Raw genomic sequence first — 26,853 nt, 5'->3', positions numbered from 1 at the left:
TCCTGATGAACAAAATAAAGATTAAATCAACCACTTCAACTATATTGGATGCTGCACTGTGTATCTGGTTTGTAACATGATGTTCTGCAGAAGCCAGACAAATTCAGACAGTGCCTACAGGCAAGCACAGTGGCCAAGTGGTAAAACCAATATGAAGTAGAGTTTCCTTCATCATAAAATGTTTTCAAAATTCAAAATGTGCATTGATCACATTCATGTTTGCTCATTATCACCTCTTCATCCTTGCCTTCATTGACATTGGTACATTTCTTTGCAAGTCACTCCCACCCTTATATCCCATCACCCTTGCAAATAAACACATGTAAGTATTCTTATGTGGGTGTGCGATACTCTGCTGACTTTTTTTTTTATAATAACTTCAATTGGAAAGCCACAATATTTTTCAGGAAATACAAAATCAAGTCTTTCAACATTTAATGTTAATTTCAGACTCTTAATATGTCCTTTTTCAATATTGTCCAAAATGTTGCTGGTCCACTAAATGTCAGAAGATGCTGTTCTTAGATATTTGTATCTTCATTTTCTCTTGATTGACAGATGTCTCATCCTATTACAGCCAGATTTTATAGTTTCTGCTTTTTCACTGTACCCCGGGTTCATGCAGGCCTTAATCCTTTTGTCCAAAACTGGATTATAGGGATTATTTGGCTTCCAACACTTGACCAGACAGCAATGAGTGTGAATGTAAACTCCAGGTTTCCAATCGTTTTTTCATGAATCTGTGGATGATGATACAGACACTGTCTGTGTTTGTCTTTGGTCTGTTTGCTCATAACACCTGATTGCGTCAGCTGTCTGAGATTGTACAGAATTAGTGCTTCCTGTTATGATCTCATCCAGCTTTAGCTGTTAGTACAAAGACAGTCACAGCGAAATATTTCTCACAGAAGCAGGCCTCTGCCAGATAAGCAAGAGCTCATCTCTTTGCATGAAACCAAGCATTTTACTAATTTTACTGGCTGCATTGGAACAGAGTTCAAAGCAGAGCTGTGATTAGCGATTGCTTTCTCACGAGACAGGAGGGCAGTTCTGTTGGCAGTAAGATGAGTCACTGATTGCATTGCTTGTTCCTCTCGCCACAGGGCTCTCAGATGGAGAGTGCGAGTATTACTGGACAACAGCCTTGTGAAAGTACATGAAGATTACTGAGCAGAGCACATTAAAGCAGACCACACAAACAGCATTACTCACCTCCCAGGTAGCAAGATGACAGCAAGTGGGAATAAAGAGATAGAGAACCTAAACAGACTTCATTTGTTCCCTGTCTCGAGAACTAAATTGGTATTATAAATTGCAGTGTTTATGGATTCTAAAATTATCACCAAATATCCCTGCAAGATCGTAGCCAGGTATCTGCCCAACACAAAGAAGTACATCATTATATATAAATACACATGAATACTTAATGTAATAAAATGGTAATAAAATACACAGTCCAAAAACATGCATGTTAGGTTGATTGGTGACTCTAAATTGCCCATAGGAGTGAGTGTGTGTGGTTGTTTGTCTTTGTGTGTCTATATGTGGCCCTGTGATGGACTGGTGACCTGTCCAGGGTGTACCCCTGCCTTGCACCAGAAAGAGAGCTGGAATGGACTCCAGCAGATCCCTGTAACACTGGTTAAGGAATAAGCAGGTATAGAAAATGGATGGATGGATGGACTGTATGGTGCAATGTAGGCATGGTTAGAACTGCAAAATTCAAAAAATATATGGTGATAAATTTGCTGATGGAATGATAACTTGCAGGGATTGCTGGTAAACCCAGGGAGATAATGGTTAAATTATTGTTCTTTCAGTCCTCTGTACTGAAGTTACTGAAGGGGGAGAACATTCTCTCCTGTTAATGACCCCAAGAACAATTTTGCTAGATCTCAGTGAGCAGGCTTGTTAGGTGAAGAACAGGTTTGCACAGTGTTCAAAGCCGTAGCCCTATTGGTACCACAGTCTGCAAACCATTCCTGTTTTATGAAGCCGTTTATACTCAGTCAGAGGAGAATAAAATAAGTTGGACTGTGTAGCAAGGCTAATAAGCTTCCAATGCTTCCTTTACTGAAAAACCTCATCTCTGAAGTCTGTTTCTTTAAAAATCAACATGGCCAGAGTCACTAAGTTGTAGGTCAAAGTTCACTGAAGTTGAACAGGTTTACTTTTACACAGTTGAACCTGTGTGAGCAAATCAGCTGTTCTTTCACTGAATTAGAAAGTTTAACAATGTAAATATCATATGAGGGGGCCTTAATACAGTATGTATGAGTATGGTACTCATGTAAATTTCCTTGAAATATGTAGCTATAGTTTTGTACACACTGGGGCACCCTGCTGTGTGTAATCCTCAGGGGGCTAATCCCTAACACAGTCAAGGCATCCAGTTGAAGCTCTGTAGATCCAAGCTTTGTGATTTCAGGAGTTACTCTAAATGAACACCTCTGACTGCCAAGTGGAAGCTTTGGGAGGTTGCTGGCATGAGTCCAAGCTTGTGGATCTAAGTGTTCATGTGATGCAAATGTGGCTGACCACTGATGAGTTTTGTCTTACCTTTTTTCCAGAATGCGGCAGAGGGACCTACAGAGCATGTGCAGAAAGGCGCTACTGCTGACTGTCTGTATGGTGTCTCTCTGGGGACAACTGACCAGTGCATCGTCACACAGAAGCCACATAGGTACAACACTGCATGCGATTATTGCTGTTATCTTTCTAAGGATCAATAGTTGAACATGGTGCTTTCTTTCATAAATGTTTTTTCATTCATAATGTAACACATTCACATCAAGATGTACTGTGCTGGGCAAGATTCCCAGAATAACCAAAGCCTACACTTACTGGCTCCACTGGAGAGGGTGAGGATTCAGTTTGGTGTAAGTGTTTTTTTTTTAAATTTCTTTTATATATTATATATTTTACAATTATTGCCAATGAAAAGTCTGATTCAGAAAACAATTTTAATGTGCCTTTTAAAATAATAGAAACTTTTGACAAGGAGAACAGACAGCAGCAGCATCAGACTGTGGCAAATACACCAATTGCATAGAGATATCCTAAATAAATTATGCAGAAGTCACATTACATACCAACTGAATATGTAGTTCCCAGCTCACCTGACTGACGTTAAATGCTATAATAGTGTGCTTCCACCTTTGTGGCATTAGCTTGGGAAAGCTCTCATGATTGGGTGTGGGTAGAATGTCCAAGTGTCTACATTTTTTTTGGCCAAGTTGAAGAGCTTTTTCAATGACTGCAACTCCATCTCTTTCATGGAGGATCACATGTTTACTTTTCACTTTCCCATGTGATACTCTAATCAATACATTTCATATTTAATGAATGTATTTGATGATTGTAGATTGTCACTGGAATGCTGAATCCCAGTTGTTTGACTACAAACATGTCGGATCGACCATTCAGTCGTTAAGCTTACACCACTCTCTCTTTGCATTTGCATTTGTTTTACTCTTGTGGTTTGTGCGCTTATTCCTGTGATTTATTAGGAGAGAGAGGGCCAACACAAGTAACCTGGCCCTATTCTCCCCATGCTGCACTGACACTTAGGTAATCACGCTGCCTGTCCCTGAGTTACGGAGGTTAAGTCAAGGTGGACCCAATAAACAAACGTCTTTAGCCCCTCTGTTTATGGAGGTGGGGGCAATTGAACCTTTCACCATAGCCTGACCGGAGCATGCTGAGCTTACAGCGTGTACACATAAACCCCGTTATAAGACCACTGCATCCCCCAGAGCACCATCTACATTCATTAGCTAGTCATGAAAGAGTGGAGAGGGAGAGGAAGGGTGATAGGAGAGAGGTCTGGAAAGCGAGCGAGCACGATAACAAGTACCTTTTGGCTGTACAATTTATTTTGGTCCCATCAATAGGATTTAGACTGATGATGTGACCAGTTCAAATGGGAGCCTCATTACTCAGCTATTTAGGTACTTGGATACTTTTTTTCCCTTTCCAGTAACTCACTCTGCCTCAATTAAAAAGCAGTAATCAACATCTCTCTGGTTTGTTGGTCAGTGTGAGGGCAAATGCTGAGATGTGGTAGAGAGGAAACCAGGCGTGAAAAACACATTTCCCACCGAGGCTGTGTGATGTAATGCCGCAGCAGCTCCCTCTTCTTGAGATAAAAACACTCTAAGCAGTGCCGTTTACAGGTCGTACTCTGTTATATTTTTAAACATAGGGATATAAGGCTTTATACCATGTGGCTTATGGATAGCTTCACAAATTGGAATCAAAATTACTTTGGAGCACAGGTTTATGCTGGGTTTAAATCAAGGATCTGTTCTATATTCACACGCACACAAGGGGCCATGCAGCCTTATTAATAAGATGAAACTGTGCACTGGCTCTCATTTGAATTCAATGGAATATTTTCATAATTGCTTATGGTAGAGACTTTCTAAAACTGTGTGATGCACTCTAATGGTTCATTCTCAAGCTGATTTTCATGCTTCAGGGGATTTTTTTTTTTTTTTTTTTTTGTATTCTATGTAAATTGGCTCTAACTTTTTTTCCCTCTTGATTTTCAGTGTTTCATATTAGGAACAAACTGATTCTCCAGAGCCCAAATTAATGGCAGAATCCAACAGCATTTTTTCCTCCCCACTGTCCCAGTCAGTTTTTTTGGAAAAGCTATATTAAGATGTGTAACGTAAATAACAACTGTAAGGTAAAATATATTTGTTAGATAAATTAGAATTGTTTCCCTACTGCCAGCCTGAAGGGAGAAAAGATTGTGAACATTTCATGCTTGATGGGTCTTGATGAGATCCACACAGCAGCAAAGTACTTTTTTTAATGTTCAAAGGCTTAGATTATTTTAGATATTAAAAATAACACAATTTGTGACTGTCCAACTTCTAGCTCTGGGGTAGGTTTAGTAATTGTGTTTCTATAATGAAAACTATAATTTAGTAAGAAGTAATAAAGAGACATTGTTATAAATGTATGGTTATATAGCATCGTGGTCTCTTCATTTTAAACAAAACGAGTTCCTGCTTCCTCCTATCACATCCTCACATCCTCTGGAGCCCTAGAACTGGAAAAAATGTATTAAGAGACCATCAAATGAAATTACAGCTGAATACGTTCAGAAATAATGTTAGTTTAATAATTAAAATGGAGAGTAGAAATGATGAAGACAGAGCGAGACACTGCACTTGAAGTCGGTTTGACTGTTGTCACGCCATTCACTGGCTATTATCAGTTGTTATCACAGCCATAAATATGATTGAGGAGCTGCCTCCTGCACATCCCAGTATAGAAGGATATGGTAATTAGGAGACCGTTACTGGGTGGAGTAATTATGAGACGGGCAAAGAAGGAAGTGTGATAGTTTATGTTAGGTGGATGGGTGGGTCATAAAATGTTGGACTTTCCCAACAGAGAGTGGTGTTTGATTTCAGTGTGAAATGTTGATTTTTTTTGTTTATGTGTGTTTTAACTTAAGCCACAGTATGTTCAGAAACCCACTGCATGTATGTTTAGTGTTTTATTATTGTAAGCATGACAATGAAGGAAGGACTGTGCCAAAAATATGCCCTACTGAACACCATAACAGGTGGAATAGGAACCTCCTGATCCATACTACAGTGCAATAACAAGTGATATTGGGTCATTGAATGTCATAACATCAATCGCAGGTACACGTGAAGATGAACGTTAGTACAATACATCAAATGGGAACATGTCTTTATTATTGTACATATTGTATATGAAATAAATAAATAATTAAAAAAGGCCAAATTTATAAGCTTTAGCTTGCTGGCTAAGGGACCATAAAAACTGAGCAGCAGAGAGGAAGAGAACCATCAGACTAACTGTCTACCTCCAAAACAAGCCATAAGTTTAATTTGATATTTTCCAAGTCATTTAGTACCTTATTTATTTGCCTAGACAGATTAGAGCAGAAGAGTTCAAATAAAGACATATTTAGGGGTAGGTTTTGATTTAAGCCAACTACATCGACACTCAATGAAGTGCATTTTCTTTCTCACTATTTCTTATCAGGAGCTTTGGTACACATGTTGTTCCAGTTTACTGTGAAAAGCTCTGTAATGCAGTATACACTCTAAATCTGTGTTGTTTTGTGATTAGCATACATCAGCCTGCGTACCCTTCACAACAGGTCAGTGTGGACCCTTTGCCCAGGGATACAGTGACATTATATCAAGTGGTGGCAGAAATGGTCATCCCCACCCTGGGGAAGCACCGGCCTGTGGCTGCAGAGCATTCCTACTGACATTTGGAGAGCAGGTGGACGACACAATGGTGGACAAAGATAACAAGTAGAGGGAGATTGAGATGGAGATGTGGGGCTGTTTGAGATGCACTGTGGGGATGACAGGGGTCAGCTCGCCCCATCTCCCGGTGGCAGCTACTGAGATTAGAAAACCATCAAACGTCCTCCGCTATGCGCGCCTGAATGGCAGCTGTATAGATGAGCCATGAGTGGCTGTGTGTGGCCTTGATTGCGTCCTCTGTGCGGTTGTGTATCCAACAGAAGGGACCAGGGGGCCAGTATATGTGCTGGGAGAATGTCAATAGTTTTATTCACATGCTCAGAGGAAATCAGAGTTCACCCCTGGGCTTGCTCTTTTTACCGTGTGTGTACTGTTAGGGTGATAAAAATCTGAAAGCTTTTTTTATACATGTGCTACAATGCAGAGTTTAAAGGGAAGTTCCACTAGCACCCTAATTTGTATTTCTGTCCACTCGTTCTTTCCTTAATATTAACATTGTACTCACCAAGATAATTGCAGAGAAAGCAACAGCATTACTGGAAAGACATACAACAGGCAAGAAACACAATCAGACACTGAGACAGGCAAGCCAACCCACAGATTAACCAGACTTGTTTAGGAGAGGGGGAAAAACACTGACAATATTAATAAAACTGTCTGTTGGAACTATGTGTAGAGAATGACTTTGGTGTTTTAATACTTGCTGCTTTTCTGTGGCTGCAGGGATCTATATGATGTACATGTTTGCTAGCAGCCAGTGTTTGCAAGGATACATCCCATAATTTATGACCACATAGACGAAAAGTGCTAACTGCACATGCAAAATGGTCCAACTATGCAAAAATCCAATTGTATGAACAAACTGCCTGTGTCCAGGACCAAAGTGCTGCAGTTGTGTGCAAGTTTTACCCTGCAATGCAGCATTATTACCAGCATATAAGATGCACTCACTTTCACTTTTCCTTCCAAATATGATGGTTTAGATTAGTGGATTTCCATCTTTTTATTCTGACATACCATACAGCTCTATAAAATTGGCAGATGAGCTGACTAAACAGAGTTGGGGTTTTTTTTCCAGTAGTTTTGTTAAGCCCGTGTTTATATTATTGCTATGTGGAATTGCAGAAAACTAATGTTTCAGTCTATTACCTTGAGTTATTTATGTTGACTTTCTGCCTGTTAAATCATTGCATTAAGAGTCTGCAACAGAAGGTGTTAAGATGGTTTGACTGACAGTATTGCTGGAAGACGAATTCATTTGTAATGCAAATTTTCTACTAAATAGAAATGGGCTCATGCATGTACATTTTATCGAAGAATCATTTATAGAAATAGATTTTTGCTGGTAATAACTGGTTTAGATAATCTATTGACTTATATATATCCTGTCTGATTGACCACAGTGTTGCCATGTTATCAGCGTTTAGCTGTTTTAAATATATGTTTCCTGATAAACTATGGCTGCTTACAATCACGAAATAATTTTAGTACATTTCAGTAGCTGTACTCTCACCCCATTAGGGTCAAGATTACATTTAATCAGTGCTTTCAAACAATCACTGGATGATAGCTTAAAGTAAAGTGCATTCTTGTGTTTTGTTGCAACAAATTGAACCCACATTGTGTCAGAATCAGATATGCCAACAGTCTTCTATCTCCATTCCCTCTCTAATTACAGCTCAAATGTAAACCTATTATCCCTCGCCACATTATGAGTTACCTCCAGCCATTCTGAAGCTCAAAGAAATGAGGATTTCTGGATTTTGATAGAAATCGAAGGAGAGGCTGCTGATAACGATTTGAGCTGATGAGAGCAATTAGTGGAGAAGTGCTAACAGCATGGCGGTAATTGGGTCTTACAAACTAAAAGCCTGCCCTTACCCAGCAATTAGAGCAACCTCCTTTAAAGTTAGTCAATTGTATTGCTGTTAATGGTCTATGCTTGGTTGAAGCTTCGCACGAGGAGGTACGGTCCCCTTTCAAATTAGCCAGGGCTCCATTCCTTTTCACAGGGTTTCTGCTCTGTTGAAATTTTAATGTGTTAAAGAATTTTTGAAGTGATTAATTTGTGGTGGCGGGGATTCACTGCTCCACAGACAGCGTTATATAGGAGGCTGTTTGATGCATGTTGCCACATAACATTAACTTTGGAATTATTAACCTATCACAGTTTATCTATCATAAAGAAGATTAGTACCACCTTTCAAACATATTGTTCTTATGCTCAGGTAGTGCTGCTGATATTAAAGATAAGAAGGTGAAACTGCACAATCAAAACTGATATAGTTTTTTATTAATAAATACATGAATGAATGTCTTAAGGATTAAAAAAAAAAAAAAAACACTAAAATAACTGCCGTACTATATAGGCCATGTATAGAACTGATGATTTGCGTTCATGAGCTTGCAGGAAAACCAAATGTGGTTTTAGTCTATTAGTACTATTCTTTTCCATACAATCTTTCAGATTGTACTTTACTGTTTTTTTACAGTCACACTGCTTTTATCCTGATATACTAAAGGACCATGCTAAAGTGTTGCACCCGAAAAATGAAGAGGTCAAAAAAGGTTGTGAAAAAAAATTTCATCCTTCTAGTTTTTGTGGTGGCAACATCTATACAAGCATGTAATCACAAATTACACAAATTACAGTCCTTTTGAAATAATAATAATAATAATAATAAATTTTATTTCATGGCGCCTTTCAAACTCTCAAGGTCACCTTACAGAGAGAAAAAGGAAGCATACAGCATGAAATACATAGAGTGCATTAAAACAACAATAACAACAATGCATAAACAGAGGGCCAGAATGTAAAGGCAAAAGTGCAGAGCATCCAGGAAGTGGGCGATGTACAGCAAAAGCAAATTGAAACACAAAAACCCAGATGACAGAACAACAAATATGAAACAATATGAGACAATATGAAATAGGCAGAGGGTGGTAGAACATCACGGGCTGCTTTGGGAAGTTAAGAGAGTTAGGTGGAAAACGCTATACGGAACAGATACGTTTTGAGTGATGATTTAAAAGTTGATAAGTCCGGAGACGACCGGATGCGATGAGGGAGAATGTTCCAAAGGCGGGGCGCAGTGTGGCTGAAGGATCTAGCGCCCATGGTGGCCAGGCGCACTGTAGGGGTGCAGAGGAGAGTGGAACTGGAGGAGCGGAGAGTACGAGGCGGAGAATAGATATGAAGTAGATCAGTGATGTATGGTGGGGCAATAGAGTGGAGGGCTTTGTAGGTGAGGAGGAGGATTTTATAGTTTATACGGAAGGACACAGGAAGCCAGTGAAGTTGTTTAAGGACAGGGGTAATATGATGTGAGAATGGAGTTCTGGCGATGATTCGGGCAGCAGAGTTCTGGACAAGTTGTAGTTTATGAAGTGATTTGAGAGGTAGACCAGTGAGGAGTGAGTTACAGTAATCCAAACGAGAGGTGACAAAGGCATTAACGAGTATGGCCGTGCTATCGATGGTGAGTGAAGAACGGATGCGGTTTATGTTACGGAGATGGGAGTAGGCCGACCGGGTAGTGGTATTGATATGCTGAGTGAAGGAGAGAGTACTGTCTAGGATGACACCCAGGCTTTTAACTTGGGGGGAGGGGAGGACAGTATTGTTGTCAATTAGAATGGAGAAGGTGCTGGTTTTAGAAAAGGTGGATTTGGTGCCCACGAGGAGAATTTCAGTTTTGTCGGGGTTGAGTTTCAAAAAGTTATGGGTGAACCAGGATTTGATATTATGTAAGCAGGTACGGAGGGAGGGAGGGGGGAGGGCAGAAGATGGAGCAGCAGAGAGGTAGAGCTGGGTGTCGTCTGCATAACAGTGGAAATTGATGTTATGTTGCCTAAAGATATGTCCGAGAGGAAGGAGGTAAATAATGAAGAGGAGGGGCCCCAGGACAGAGCCCTGGGGCACGCCACAACTGACAGTAGAGGGCTGAGAGTGGAAGTTCTGGAGATGGACGGACTGGGTGCGGTCAGAGAGGTAGGAGGTGAACCATGAGAGGACCGAGCCGGCTATGCCGATGGAAGCAAGGCGATGAAGGAGAATATTGTGTGAGATGGTGTCAAAAGCTGCAGTTAGGTCAAGGAGGATGAGGATGGAGACAAGGCCAGAGTCTGTGGCTACTAGGAGGTCGTTGGTGATTTTGACCAGGGCAGTTTCAGTGCTGTGAAGTTGGCGGAAACCAGATTGAAAGTGTTCGTATAGGCTATTGGCGGCAAGGTGGGTATGGACCTGGTGGTGGACAACTTTTTCAAGAATTTTAGAGAGGAACGGGAGATTGGAGATAGGGCGGAAGTTGTTAAGGTTCGCAGGATCGAGACCAGGTTTTTTTAGGATTGGTGTGATGATGGCTGTCTTGAGTGATGGGGGTACGATACCAGAACTGAGGGAAGTGTGAATAATGTGGGTAACATGAGGAAGGAGAGAGGGGAGACAGAGCTTGACGAGGTTGGTTGGTAGGGGGTCAAGTTTGCAGGTTGAGGGTTTGGATTTGAGGATCAGGGAAGAGATAACCGTGGTGGGTGGAATGATAAAACTCGAAAGCAGGGAGGATACTGATAGACAGGGTAAGGTACAGTGGAGGCAGTTCGCAGTGTCACAGATGGGGGGAAATTGCTGGTGTATATTTTCGATTTTTGATGAGAAGAAATCCAGGAAGTTATTGCACAAGGTGGTGGAGAGTGAGGGGAAGAGAGGAGTATCGGGAGGGCCCAATAAATTTTTGACAGTGGAGAAGAGGGAACGCGTGGAGCCAGAGGCGGATACAATAAGAGAGGCATAGAAGTCAGATTTTGTTTGAGTAATGGTTTGCTTGTACTTCAGTATGTGGTTTAGGTATAAGTCCTTGTGGGTGGATGAACCTGAGAGAGAAATGTGCTTTAACAGAATTATTAGATACAATGGTGTGAAAAAGTGTTGGCCCCCTTCCTGATTTCTTATTTTTTTGCATTTTTGTCACACTTTAATGTTTCAGATCATCAAACAAATTTAAATATTAGTCAAAGATAACACAAGTAAACACATCACGCAGTTTTTAAATCTTCTTTTCCTTTCGGCTGCTCCCTCCAGGGGTCGCCACAGCGAATCATCTGCCTCCATTTAACCCTATCCTCTGTATCCTCCTCACCCACACCAACTATCCTCATGTCCTCCTTCACTACATCCAAGAACCTCCTCTTTGGTCTTCCTCTAGGCCTCCTTCCTGGCAGTTCTAACCGCAGCATCTTTTACCAGTGTATTCACTGTTCCTCCTCTGAACATGTCCAAACCATCTCAATCTGGTTTCCCTGGCTTTTTCTCCAAAACATCTAACATGAGCTGTCCCTCTGATGTCCTCATTCCTGATCCTATCCATCCTCGTCACTCCCAGAGAGAACCTCAACATCTTCAGCTCTGCTACCTCCAGCTCTGCCTCCTGTCTTTTTCTCAGTGCCACTGTCTCTAAACCAGACAACATTGCTGCTCTCACCACTGTCTTGTACACCTTTCCTTTCATTCTTGCTGACACTCTTTTGTCACACATCACACCTGACACTTTCCTCCACCCGTTCTGAACCTGCTTGCAAACGTCTCTTAGCTTCTTTTCCACACTCTCCGTTGCTCTGGACTGTTGACCCTAGGTCCTTAAAATCCTCCACCTTCTTCACCTGTACTCCCTGTAACCTCAAAGTTCTACTTGAGTCCCTCTCATTTACACACATGTACTCTGTTTTACTGCGGCTCAGCTTCATTCCTCTCCTTTCCAGAGCAAACCTCCACCTCTCTAGATTTTCCTCCACCTGCTCCCTGCTCTCACTACAGATGACAATGTCATCTGCAAACATCATGGTCCACGGAGATTCCTGTCTAACCTCATCTGTCAGTCTGTCCATCATGCAGCTCACAAATGCTCACTTCTGACCTCAGCCTAGCCTCCACTATTCTTTCCCATAACTTCATTGTGTGACTCACCAGCTTTATTCCTCTGTAGTTTCCACAACTCTGCATGTCTCCCTTGTTCTTAAAGATGGGCACTAGTACACTTCTCCATTCCAGTACACCTCTCACTCTCCAAGATCTTGTTAAGTAGCCCAGTCAAAAACTCTACTGCCACCTCTCCTAAACACTTCCATACCTCCACAGGTATGTCATCAGGACCAACTGCCTTTCCACTCTTCATCCTCTTCAATGCCTTCCTCACGTCATCCTTACTGATCTTTGCTACTTCCTGCTCCACAACAGTCACCTCTTCTACTCTGTGCTCTCTAACATTTTCCTCATTTATCAACTCTTCAAAGTATTCCTTTCATCTTTCCATCACACTTGTGGCACCTGTCAACACATTTCCATCCATGTCCTTAATCACCCTAACCTGCTGCATATCCTTCCCATCTCTGTCTCTCTGCCTCGCCAACCTGTACAAATCCACCTCTCCCTCCTTAGTGTTCAATCTATCATACAAATCCTCATACGCCCTTTGTTTGGCCTTTGCCAAAGGGCTACCTTCACTTTATGCTGCATCTCCCCTCTGTTCTCTTCTGTCCTCTTAGTGCCCCACTTCTTCTTAGCTAACCTTTTCCTCTTAACACACTCCTGAACTTCCTCATTCCACCACCAAATCTCCTTATCTGCTTTCCTCTTTCCAGATGACACACCAAGTACCCTCCTATCTGTCTCCCTGATCACTTTAGCTGTAGCTGTCCAGTTATCTGGAAGAACCTCCTGACCTCCCAGAGCCTGTTTCAGCTCCTCCCTGAAAACCACACAACACTCTTCCTTTTTCAAATTCCACCACTTGGTCCTCTGCTCTGCCCTTGTCCTCTTCATCTTCCTCACCACCAGAGTCATCCTACACACCACCATCCTATGCTGTCTGGATACACTCTCCCCAACCACTACTTTGCAGTCACTGATCTCTTTCAGGTTAAAACGTCTGCACAAGATGTAATCAACTTGTGTGCTTCTGCCTCCAGTCTTATATGTCACCCTATGCTCCTCCCTTTTCTGGAAAAATGTGTTCACTACAGCCATTTCCATCTTTTTTGCGAAGTCTACCACAATCTGTCCTTCTGCATTCCTGTCCTGCATATCAAACTTACCCATCACTTCCTCATCACCTCTGTTTCCCTCACCAACATGTCCATTGAAGTCTGCCCCAAACACCACTCTCTCACCACTAGGGATACCCTGGATCACCTCATCCATCTCCCTCCAGAATTTCTCATTCTCTTCTAACTCACATCCTGCCTATGGGGCATAACCACTGACAACATTCAACATCACACCTTCAACTTCCAGCTTCAGACTCATCACCCTATCTGACACTCTCTTCATCTCTAGAACATTCCTAACAAAATCCTCCTTCAGGATAACTCCTACTCCATTCCTCTTTCCATCCACACCATGATAAAACAGCTTGAACCGTGCTCATAATCTATAGGCCTTGCTACCTTTCCACCTGGTCTCCTGAACACACAAGATATCCACCTTTCTTCTTTCCATCATATCAGCCAACTCTCTAGTTTTCCCTGACAAAGTACCTACATTCAAAATCCCTACTCTAAGTCCTACACTCCCGCCCTTCCTCTTCTCTCTTTGCCCATGAACACGCCTTCCTCTTCTCCTTCTTCGACCAACAGTAGTCCAATTTCCACTGGCACCCTGTAGGTCAACAGCAACCAGTGGCGGTCGTTGTTAACCCAGGCCACGACCGGTATGGAAGTCATATTTGTGATTCGCATGTTTGATTTGGCTTAAATTTTATGTCGGATGCCCTTCCACAACCCTCTGCATTTACCCAGACTTGGGACCGTCACATGAAGACACTGATTGTGCCCCCCTGTGGTGCATTATCATGCAGTTTTTAAATTAAGGTTTTTATTATTAAGGGAAAACAAAATCCCAAACTACATGGCCCTGTGTGAAAAGTGTTTGCTCCCCTGTTAAAACATAACTTAACTGTGGTTTATCACACCTACCTGAGTTCAGTTCCTCTAGCCACACCCAGGTCTGATTACTGCCACACCTGTTCGCAATCAAGAAATCACTTAAATAGGACCTGCCTGACAACGTGAAGTAGACCAAAAGATCCTCAAAAGCTAGACATCATGTCGAGATCCAGAGAAATTCAAAATAAATGAGAAAGAAGGTAATTGGGATCTATCAGTCTGGGAAAGGTTATAAAGCCATTTCTAAAGCTTTGGGTCTGCAACGAACCACAGTGAGAGCCATTATCTACAAATGGCGAAAACATGGAACAATGGAGTACCTTGCCAGGAGTGGCTGGCCGACCAAAATTACCCCAAGAGCACAGCAATGACTCATCCAAGAGGTCACAAAAGACCCCACAACAACATCCAAAGAACTGCAGGCCTCACAGTTAAGGTCACTGTTCATGACTCCACCATAAGAAAGAGTCTGGGCAAAAGTGGTCTGCATGGCAGAATTCCAACACGAAAACTTTTTGGAAGGTGTGTGTCCCATTACGTCTGGCATAAAACTAACACCACATTTCAGAAAAAGAACATCATACCAACAGTAAATATGGTGGTGGTAGTGTGATGGTCTGAGGCTGCTTGTTTCGCTTCAGGACCTGGAAGATTTGCTGTGATAAATGGAACCATGAATTCTACTGTCTGTCAAAAAATTCTGAAGGAGAATGTCCGTCCATCTGTTTGTGACCTCAGGCTGAAGTGAACTTGGATTCTGCAGCAGGACAATGATCCAAAACACACCAGCAAGTCCACCTCTGAATGGCTGAAGAAAAACAAAATGAAGACTTTGGAGTGGCCTAGTCAAGGTCCTGACCTGAATCCGATTGAGATGCTGTGGCATGACCTTAAAATGGCGGTTCATGCTCAAAAACCCTCTAATGTGGCTGAATTACAATTCTGCAAAGATGAGTCGGCCAAAATTCCCCCACAGCGCTAGAACAGACTCATTGCAAGTTATCGCAAACGCTTGATTACAGTTGTTGCTGCTAAAGGTGGTCCAACCAGTTATTAGGTTTAGGGGGCAAACACTTTTTCACACAGGGTCATGCAGTTTTGGATTTTGTTTTCCCTTAATAATAAAAACCTTCATTTAAAAACTGCATGATGTGTTTACTCGTGTTATCTTTATAAATATTTAAATTTGTTTGATGATCTGAAACAAAGTATGACAAACATGCAAAAAAATAAGAAATCAGGAAGGGGGCCACCACTTTTTCACACCACTGTAGATAGATAAATAGATACTTTATTGATTCCAGGAAATTCCAGAAAAGCTTGCTCATATAGAGTACAATGAGCTGCTGCAACTATAAACTGCATGTTAGATTCAGTTAACTTGTAGTATACTAAATCATTTTTAAATGGTTTTAGAGTATTTCTTTAGAGTGGTAGGCAGGTGGTATATGTCTATCCAGTGTATCATAGCAGTTCTAATGGCTTCAGTGGAGCAGGTAGGGATGTCTGTGTCATGATGGAAACGGGAGCAGACAGGTGCAGTCATACTTGAAGCCTGAGACATGTTAGTGCAGAAACAGTCAGATGGAGGACACAGAAAGGCAACCAACAAAGTAAAGTAAAAATTTCATCCATCTTGAGGAATTTGCATTTAGATTTAAAGCACATATATATGCTGTATTCACATTTGGGAGCATGCCTGGCACAGCAATGCACATCTACACATGCAATTCTATATCCAATTATAAAGTAGTACATTAAAGTCAAACATGTAGCATTTTTATATGTGAACCAAACTGATGGTTTGATGCAAACTGATGGTTTGGTACAAATTCAGTCTTGAATCAGTGTCTGATATGAGCTGTTCCTGTTTCATCAAACACATTTGATATTTGCATGCTGGTGTCTAGACACTCACTGTGGTGCGTAGGAAATATGGACAAGTCCGACAATCATCTGCTGAGTTTATAATGCATTCAAGCAAAGAATCATAAGATTTCAGACCTCAGAAATATCTAAATATCTTTATGTATGTCTGAAGTGTGACTCAACACTCAGGGGGCCTTCTTGATAGTCAAGTGAAGATTTACAGATCAGGAAAAGTCTTAAGACATATACAAATATTTATGTATCTTCTGAAGTTACACATGTAGTAATTTGTAACCATGTGGGCACAGTGAATATAATATAGCTCTGAATAGCCAATAAAGGGAATTTATTAGCAAGCATGTCTTTTCAAACATCCATTGGCATTGAGCCGAACTAATTAATATGAATTAAAAGTTATTTTCATAGACACCTGTTAAATGTAGGTTTAATGTTCACACTTTTTAGTACTGTTTTTGGTCTCCACCAGCTCCTGAAGGAAATATCCTGGCTCTCAGCTGCTAAATCTGTCACTGCATTTACCAGGTCATAACTTAACTTTCTGTTTTTGTTGCTTGGAGATGAGCAGATAGATTATGGTGGGGTTTTTCACTGTGACAGAAAACACTGTGAAAGTATTGAGAGTAAACCAAAATAGTAACATTGTGGCCCCCTGAAAATCTCATCTTTCATGTCACACAAAGTAACTTGATCCATTGTGATTGTAGCTGCTTTAAGTAAGCTTTTCATTTCATTCATTTTTGGCTTGCTTTGAGACTTGTAACATGGTTGTCTAATCAGATCAAGTGAAATTCATCTTAAGGATTTCTTCTTGCTTTCTGAGGGCTGGTTACTGTAGCTTTGCTGCCATTAAGACCAGTGAAGGTTTGCTAACAGCTTGGCATCTGTCTCTAAACTGGCATGTAGTATTATTTCAAGATGTCTGAGAACATGTCGAGAAAGTTTAATGTCCTCTCTAAACGCTAATTCCCAGTACTTACTATTACAGATTTGTAGCCCCTAATCATAAATTTAGCACATTTGCCTTAACAACTGTCCCCTGAAACCTCTTTTCCATGCAGTTTGATAATATAAATCCTAACAGACATTTATGAGTGCTCATCTGTAGTCAGGCAATGTTGGGAAAGAAGTCAGAGGGAAACTCATCAGCTATTCAGCCTTGGGTAGTTTCCTCTTTTCTTTTAAAGTAATGCTACGCTATGGCATAGTAGTTATTCACTAGAGGCTGGCTACTGACTGAATAAAGTGAAATATAAGCTTCTAAAATGCAGTCTATCAATTGCTTGCCTCCATCTTCCGGCTGCGCTCCATGACTTTTCGCCTTCTGGCTCACAACTCCCCAGGAATGAAATGCAGTGCCGAGTGTCCACATTGGACCATAAAAACGGCAACCGAGGCAGAGCATCAAGTTTATGTGAATGGACTGGAGCATAAAATGTAATGGGTGGAACCATTGGAGTTCTCCTGAAATGGCTTTTTTAAAAGGTTTGTCGACATATTTTTCAGCAAGATGGTCTATTAAAAAGAGGAACATTTATATTGAGCTGTCTTTGAGTGGACAGGTCAGATGCTACTTTAATAGTGTCCTCAGGTGGCCCGCAATTCAACAGGGGATCAGCCTGGTGGTCGTCTCACTACTAACGAGATAATTTTGTTTTCCAGGACGAGCTTTGAGTAATTTGAAGCAAACCATTTCTATTATTGTCAGACTGCTTCTTCCTCTACCTTTAGCACAGGCCTGTCATCTCCATTTCCATTGCCAAATAGAGAGGGTTTTGTCTGCCCTTCAGATCATGTTGTTACAGAAATGTAGGGGATGAATGGACCGATGAAGGTCCCCCTGTGGAACTAAGTGGGGGACCTTCATCTCCTTTTTTGTTAAACCAATCCTCGGTGTTTCATGACACTGTGCCTGTCATTCAGCTCTGAAAGGCATCATTGGAATCTGCTCAAGATAAAAAAACGTGGGAATCCAGTTAGAGCGCAGAGATGGCAGCCGTTTAGAGCAGACAAGACATCTACATGACAGATAACCAGCATGTGTGCATGTCAGATGAGAGACCAGGCACAGGAGTAGAGGATCTCCAGCTTCTCTTTTGTCTGCCTCTGTGGGGTTGAGCACAGTTATGGTGAATATAAACAAGGAGAGCTAGTGATCACACTGGTTGACAATCCAGTTTCATGTTATGATGTTATTGCCATGTTAAATACTAATCTTACTACAATGAGACTGGCAGCCCATGTGGCCATAAAAGTTGAACTGACTAATTGACTAAATCGAATTAGGAAATACTTTTTGTTGTTGCTGCAAACAATTATGTTTTTATATAAGAAGAAAATTCTCAGATGAACATATCTACCGTTCTGCACTGCATTTTGTAGTGGTCCCTGTAGCATCTGTTCCCAGCAACCAAAGCTTTTTTCTTTTTTTTTTTGGCTACTCAAAACACTTGGCTAAGGTTAGGAAAAGATTTTGATCTTCTTTAAATATTGAAGCTTGAACTGGGAGATGAAATCCATCAGTTTTTTTCAATATGTATCCAAAAACATGATGGTTTCTTTAATTGAATGTATTTCCTATATCCTTCATTCATATTAGACTATCATCAGGAATGTATTATGAAGATTTCCTTTGAGCCATTGATGGCCTTTGCCCAGTTAGCTCTTCTGAAATGCGACAGCACACCCTTTCGACACTGAAATTGAGTTTTGTATCGACTCCATTTCTGAGGTGTCCTTTTTTTTTCAAGCTCTTTTAAAAGACAGAAAACACAGCTTCTTTGTTTCATTAAAGACATGCAAGTATTTATGACAAAAGACTTTTAATTTCAGCTGTTTGTTAGTATTATTTTGGTGAATGTGATTGTAGTAATACAATGCCATTTGCCTATGATGAGTTTATTGAAAAAAATATCAGACACGTATAAGAAATTCAATTTTACATTCGCAAATTTAATTTTAATTAAGTTGTGCCATTTCTTCAGACTTGTTAGATTAAAATTCATTCCCAGTAGTAGTTTTTGGGAAGTTTCATCAGAACTTTAAAACTTTGAAACAATTTCTTTTTTTTCCTTATCACTCTATTGCACAAATTAGAGAACAATGCAAGAGTCAAGATAAGATGGTACAATTTCGACTTGTAATGACAAAGTAAGAATGGCACCAGAGGTGATCTGTAAATTCAAAAATAAAACATTTCTGCAAGTTGAAGTCCATAAGGTCCAAGCGTAATTGGACCAAGATAACAATTACATCTTTATTTAGCCGCCTTTTTCTTCACTTGTTCTACTTTCTAATACTTAGACGATGTAGCTTCGCATATTTGCAGAATGTTTCCAGAAGTGAATGCACAGCATCTTACATGTAGGTCATAGATCATGAAAAATTGTTGATCTTGCAGTGTAATGATGAGATGGTGAAAAATGCACATACCCTAAAAGCACCAGAAATTCACATGTGATGAGAAAAAAACCACTACAGTCTTTCTTTGATGTTGTGTCTGAACATCCCTTATTACATTTTCAGTGACTGTCTAGAGAATGAGTAACAATGTCAAGACAATGCCCTCTTTCCAGAAAGCTTTGAGTCTGCTTTTCTGTCTCTTTGCTGCTGCTGCTGCTGCCACTGCTGTCCTTGGATTTAATAACTTCACTTATAAGGCTGTATGATTCCTTGAGGGACTCCAATTGATCAGTCAGTGGTGGGCTCTAACACTGTGGCAGCCAGATGAATGGTACTGGCATGGACTTCATCTAAAGCATATACTCAGGAAATGTGAGAACCCACTCGTCTGTTTCTATTTTTTTTCTCTCTAATAATCTTCTTCTGTGAATAGGCTAAATGAGTAAACAATAAAAGAGAATTCTGCTATTTCTATCAGCAAAATAATCTATGAGAAGAAAGACAGATGAACGAGCAAGACTCGCATTTTATTTCAGTAACTGAAAGACTTCATGCCGCCTCCATTTGGTAGGTTATGAAATTGGGAAATGAGACAACTCAATAGAGCATCACATAGTTAGTAGGATACCATAATAATGCTACAGCTTTACCTCGAATGGTGGCACAGACAGTCAGCCAGCAGTGACAGAATTGTGATGTGCTGTCATCGGTTCAGAATAGAGAACACCAGTTTAGCTGGGCGATTGTTCCCCTATAAAAGGCCTTAAACTTTACAGCTGTGAAGGTGAGTAAAATGCTGTCTTAACCAATATTCACAATGGGCAATAGTTTGAGAAAAGCATAAAAGTTGACAAATACTTTCCCTTTAAACTAAACTTCTGCTTTGTGAGATTATTTCCTGAATGTTGCTTGGGGTTTATTGTCAGCTCAGCAGGTTTAGCTAGAACTGAGTCAGTTTTTCCTGATTACAGTGAGACCAATTAAACACTGGCCATTTGAGACTTCTGTTTGTGTTTCTCATGAGGCAAGAGGAATCCGTGTTTCATAAACCAGTACCTTAATATGTCACTGGTGTGTTTGCAACCACATTAAAAGATTTTTTTTTTAATGTGGCTGTTTGGATAGTTTTACCTGGCTCTGTTTTTAATACCCACATACATTTCTTTTTAATGAGTGCTTTGGCTGTGTGAAATTGGCAGCTGTGGTCCTTTAGCATCACAGGTTCGATTTTTACCTGGAAAATATGCTGCAGTTAGTTGTGTTCAGCATGCAGAAGTCTTTGAGTCGGCCAAAATGGGTTATTGGCATCTGGAGCAAACAGTATGATTTGAATCATTACTAATTCATAGGGTGTCTCTATTGTAAGGTCTACAACTGCTGTTTTCATGGCTGCTGCTGTTTCTGCGGTTTAGGCTTGTGGCCAGAATGTGACTCTGTTTTGTGTGTTTTGATCTCTTTCTGCATTTGCCGACTGAAAAAGGCTGGCTGGCAGTACGCAACATGAGGCCAGATTGAAACAAAAATACACCGTATATTTTGCTCTCTGTCCTTATGTGGTGGAAGCCCACTGAGGCTGGACTTGTTGCTTCATGCCTCAGTGGATAAAGAAGTTTGTTTCCTGTCAGGCTGATACATCTGTTCATGTCAACAAGGCAGTCAAGAAATAGCATTTGATTTGACATTAATTCAACTGAACATTTTTGGCCACTCGGTTCAGCCTCCCATGATTGTTCTGTCTATCAAGTGTCTGAGCTCTGTACTTGGTATTCAGGCAACCAGGTTCTTGATTAAGTGCAGTTTTATAAGTGTCTAGTTGTGCATTGCTGTGTAATTTGTTTAATTAATAAAACCTTTAAGCTGCTATGTATTTGTGCAATTATATTTTTTTTCTTCCATGCAGTCTCTGCTCCATAAATGCGAGTGAATATATGCGCTGGGCTGTGCATAATGTGACTGACTCTGTATTGATTCTTCTCTCTGTTTCAGATATTAAGATATCCCTGTCACAGGTTATGTAAAAGGTCATTGATATTCAAGACTTTGTGTTTTGTTTTTTTAATCATGTGCCGTGATCAATTATAACCTTTTTATCCACTGAGCACAAGGAGAAAACTCAATAGATTTTATTGTAGTTGAAAAGGTGGTGAGATATTATGGAACCCACATTAAAGATAACCTTAGCCGTTTCTTCTGGCTGTATAATGATGCACTGAAGCTTTAAAAGGTTAAAAGATATTTATTTTATTTATGCAAGTTTTCATTTTAAAGATGTTTTTTTTATTGTGTTGTATAGTAGTTATATGTAATGATATTTAGGTGGGTGAGCTTAAGTAACTAGTGGTAACTACTGACACAATAAAACTTGTATTGTATGAATCTGACAAATATAAACAGTGAGGACATTCTCAGATATGTGTGGCTCTTGATCACTCATTCATTTTGATATAATAGCATCTGAAGCCTGACTGAGACTGAACACTGGAGGGTGCTATTAATATCAGTAGTTGAAATTTGTTTGACATTAGCCAATGTTTATTTTGTTTAACTATTTTTATTTAGTATTTTAAACCAATGATATCACAAATGGTTATACATTTTTAACGTCGTAGCGGTATGCATGCTATAGTAAATCTATTTATAAGATACATTCAAAACATAAAAATTGTTCAAAAAAGCAATGATTGTAGAGATCTAAATTCTGGGTTTTCATGGGCGTGGTGTTAAACTTCTGCACACGACTGTATTTATAATTTTGTCTTTGATAGTGATAGTAGGGAATAATGACATGCAACAAAGGTTTCAACCGTGGACATAATGATTATAATATATGCATCTAAACCACTAAACACTACACTACTGCTAGTATTCCTTTATTGACATTATTACATAATATAAACACATTGTTAAATGAATCAGCAAGATTTGTTTTTATTTGCCCTCTTTTGAGACATGGGAAGACACATAAGAGTCTCTCTCACACTCTTTAAGTTCAGTATGAAGCAGCAGACTGCAGTCTCTGAGCTTTGCTTAGTATATGGAGTGGAAATGGAGGAACAGCTATCTTGACTGTGACCAAAAGTAATAAAATCCACCCATCACCACCTCTAATGCTAAATGATTATGAACAAGTTATATCTCCTTTGTTTAATGTTTTTGTTTTTTTTTGTTTTTTTTAAAAAAGATTTGCTGTAAAAAAAAAAAAAAAAAAAAAAATTCATACAGAGTACAACAAATTTAAGGAGTCTCTGCTGGTTGCCTGGCAACCTCATGGTGATAATATTATTTCCAACCGGTAAAATCACAGCCTGTTGCATTTACACTTCAGAGTGAATACATATTTTATATGACATTGTGTACTGGAAATGAGCTGACATGAATGCATATATTGCAGATACTGATAGATATGTAATAAGCTGATATTAACTGCCCAATATGTCACTCAGAATATCTGTTATCATCTCCGTAGTTATTTGACACTTGGAGACACTCCTGCTGGTGAAAAGTGTTGATTGGGTTTCTCTGGTTTTACCCGCTTAGTTGACAGTTAATGATGTCATCAAACCTGATCGTTTCTATAAATAATGAATTTGGTTTTCCATGGTGTTGTTATTGCACACCAGCAGCAGCAAGGTAAATTAGCTTTGCAACAACCCTAAATGTTCCATCATTTTTGATGTAGCTGTCAAGCAATGGATGTCAACTTTAATAAGTGCTTGGTGATGTTAAGTGTTTTTTTTTATGGTAGGTCTCTCCAATTGTTTTAACATTCAGACATTTAAAGCAAGAAATAATGCTGTGTTGTGTTGAGATCATTTTTAAAAAGATGCTAAGTAAAATTTCTGCTTGAAGAAACTTCCAGTGAACTATTCCAAGAGTTCATACATAATTTAATCTTAATGGCAGACTCTTTAGGACTTAATAATATACTTGTGATAGATGTCTGATTGAGATGGAATTTTTAATTTTTTTTTTTTTTTAACAGAATAGCTCCTCGCCATGACACCATGACAAATGAAACATCCTCAGTCAGTGACATTTCCTTGTCAACATTAGAATGAACTTCTGTTTTCCATGTAATCCCCTGTTGTGTTCCTATTACTGTATCATATGCTTCACTGGCCAAGTGAGACTGATATAGCCAGCCATGCAGCTGACAGAACACTGTGTCATTCTTAATGCATCCATACCTGCGTATTAGTTCAATTGTTTGATTGCAGCTGAAGCTGAAAATGACCTGTGGTTTTGGTCAACATGTTATTTCTGTGTCTGTGATTAAAAAAAAAAAAAAAAAAGAAACACAGCCGACACTTTACCCACACATTAGCAACTGCTTTCATTATACACATGAATATACCATGCTGTCCCATATGTTTCATTCTGTAGTGAAATTTCTCAAGGGTTTTCTCAACTGGGACCTGATTTATTTGACAAACAGTATGCTTTTTAAATTGTGAATCTCAGTTTAACAAGAATCATCCATATATAATCAGTGCTATTACTGTAATCCATTCAGGTCTCTTTATTGTCACTTCATTAAGGGTGGAATTCAGAAACATGTCTCACTGCATGGTTTTCCTGCTGTCTTTATGTAATAGTGTTTGGAACATAAAGACATTTGTGAAAAACAAAATACCTACTGTAACAAATGCAAATTTACCCATGAACACTCTTTAAAAATGAACTTGAAGGAAATGTTTTTTCTTTTTCCTGTATGCCATTTGTCATCACATTAGCCAACTCCTGCATATAAAACATGATTTAAAGTCAGAAAGAGTACAACGGGCAATGTGACAAGTAAAATAAGCAAATTGAAAGGAGAGTGCATCCATCAGCTCTTCTTTTTTATATCGGAAGAGTCACACATCCACACTTTATTTGTAAATGCCCTACACCCTCATAAAAAATGAAAGATAAAAATGATGCATTACTTTTTAGATGTTCTTCAACATTGATCAACTAATGCACAGTGGTGTGTAATTCACAGTGTAACTGCTTGACAGAATTCAATAACCACTGGTTAAAGTGAAATCAATATCTTAGTTTTAATGCAATTTTTGTATTTCATATGGGGGTGCCATGCGTGACATTACATTTGTTGTTATATGACACACAGTCAATGTAACTCCTCTGTTTCCTTTGTTGGATTACATTCATGTACTGTATTGTTTGCTAATATATTCGTCCAGTTCATTACAGTACGTGGCTCTGCCTCCAGAGAAGAATATTGACCTTGTTCATTTTAGGCAATTTAAATGACTGGTTAAGCTTAGGGAATGACTGTGGTAACTTAGAACAAAAGGTAAAAGAGTTGTAGGTCTGGGATGAGATGAGATGAATGAGAAGTTCAGTCTGCTACTTAAAAGCTGGAAGACTTCATGTTCTAGTTTTCACTTTGTTATATGAAAGGCATGCTACTTTTCGCACAGTGTACGTCAATGATGATAGAAGAGGTTTTGTTTATTTGTCATAAAATATAAAGGAAATGGTTTGGTTATGCCCATATTAGCAAATAAGTGTCTTCTTAGGTAACACATTATCATTATTATACAGTACATAGCTGAGCCTAACATGAATGGGTGGCTATAACACAAATAGAAAATGTAACATCTGTGCATCACATATGGGGCCAGTTTATACAGTATATCCTTTAATTATTGTCAAATGTCACAATATACAGATAAGAGAACATGAGAACATGTTTTATCACACAGTTTCAGGAGACATCCTGTTTGAATGCTGTAATATATTGAAAGTGATATGAGTATCTCATGTCCATCATACAGCACTTATTTAGATATAGAAGATGACTCTCTTTTTTCCATTCCAGCTCTGTGAAGGTTCTGTTTTTTTATTGGTGTTTATCAATCATAGATCGATGAAAATTATTGTAGAGCAGAGTGCTTTGCTTCAGAGTGCTATTGATTGACTGAAGGACTGGGCCTTATGCCAGTTCTCATTAGTGGTCTCTGTCCTTTCACCTTTCTTTGTCTCTTATCTCTCCCTCCTGCTGACGTGGATGCCTGGCGATTCTAACTGATGACAGTCCTAAGTGCTTTAATAGAAAAGTATTGATCACATATGTTGTGAGCCACTTACACAGCTGCCTAAATACACACACATGCTATAGCACATGGAGAAATAACACAAGGTGAAGACAGGCAGCTTTGTTCCAACATGCATTTGTTCCACTTCACAACTCTTGAACTGGTTTGTACTGTAAACAATGTGATCCTGGTGGTAAGTTCATTTCACAAGCAGAGACTCTGGGGACCAGTGGTCATCCCCTCATTTTCAAGGTGTCCTTGAGTGACACATTGAGCTTTTATGTAACTTTTACTAAACAGGACATTTGAAGAAGTAAATTATCGTAACATACATGTTTGTGCACTGTTTTAATAAGCCTAGAGCCCAGTGACCTTTTATAACAAAAAAATATTAAAGAGCAAGTATAAAAACATAAGACCATTACAACTGCTATTGTCATTAACTACTTACAAATTCTCAGTCAAGTAACTTTTACTTAATTTGTAACAAAAATGTAAATACATTCATGTTGGATCTACTTAACAAAAGCAGTAGTAGTAGTAGTTCATCTTAAATTTTAAAAACAGGGAAGAAACTATTTTGTAACCTGACTTTCAAACTTCCTTCCTGACCTTGGAAACAGTAGCTGTTCTATAGCTTTCAATCATCTACATGAGGTTTGTCAGCAGATGGAGTAAAACCACTTGAATTTTCAAATTACCATGTTTCTAAGTGCTTTAACGCTTTTGTTTTTAAAATATTGCTAAAGTTTGAGGTTCAAGGCTTATTCCTAATTTTGGAAACAGCAATTTAGAAAGTAATTTTATATTTTTTTTATACTCCCCTAGTTATTTACATTTACATGAACTAAGCTGTTTCTTCGACTGTATATACAGTATATAGTCTCAATGGTTTGGCCAGACAGGTCATGGTTGTATCTTCTCACATGGATCATTACCAGCTCACGCCAACCGCCGCGCCCTGCTCTCTGACCTCTCACACTGCATGGTGATTTTGGGTCCATCCTCAGTCAGTGACCTTGGCCCGCAGCTCCAGTTTTAATCAGCAGTTCTCTCCACACGGGCAGCTCCAACCAGCAGATTCCAGCACCTTAATGAATGGAGAGTCCCAGGCCAGACCCAGCTGTAACTCATGCTGTAGCTCTTTCGTCCTTTTTACTACGCAGCAGAGTGAGTACACATAGAGCAAAACCGCACCCAGTGATGCGCATCAGTGTGCGGACAAGGTTGAGGAGATTTTAAAGGCTTTAAATGTGCCATCTGTCCCTTGACACTTTCATTTTTGACAGTTAATTCAGCTATATTAGGTTATTAGG

General features: G+C 39.6%; 1 protein-coding gene across 3 annotated transcripts in view; it reads left to right on the top strand.

Annotated features, from left to right (window-relative positions):
• tafa3a (TAFA chemokine like family member 3a) overlaps positions 1-26,853 on the top strand; it is a 79,991-nt gene that overhangs the window by 41,896 nt on the left and 11,242 nt on the right. For all 3 annotated transcript variants that reach the window (XM_026307381.1, XM_026307383.1, XM_026307384.1), the window contains one exon: positions 2,571-2,683. In XM_026307381.1, the coding sequence (XP_026163166.1) occupies positions 2,572-2,683 (112 nt within the window). In that variant the 5' untranslated portion in view covers position 2,571. The remainder of the gene's footprint in view (positions 1-2,570; positions 2,684-26,853) is intronic.

This window comes from Mastacembelus armatus, chromosome 5 (genome assembly GCF_900324485.2).
Source record: "Mastacembelus armatus chromosome 5, fMasArm1.2, whole genome shotgun sequence".
Taxonomy (NCBI): domain Eukaryota; kingdom Metazoa; phylum Chordata; class Actinopteri; order Synbranchiformes; family Mastacembelidae; genus Mastacembelus; species Mastacembelus armatus.
Note: the sequence above shows the minus strand (reverse complement) of the source record. Positions and strands in the feature narration are given on the sequence as shown.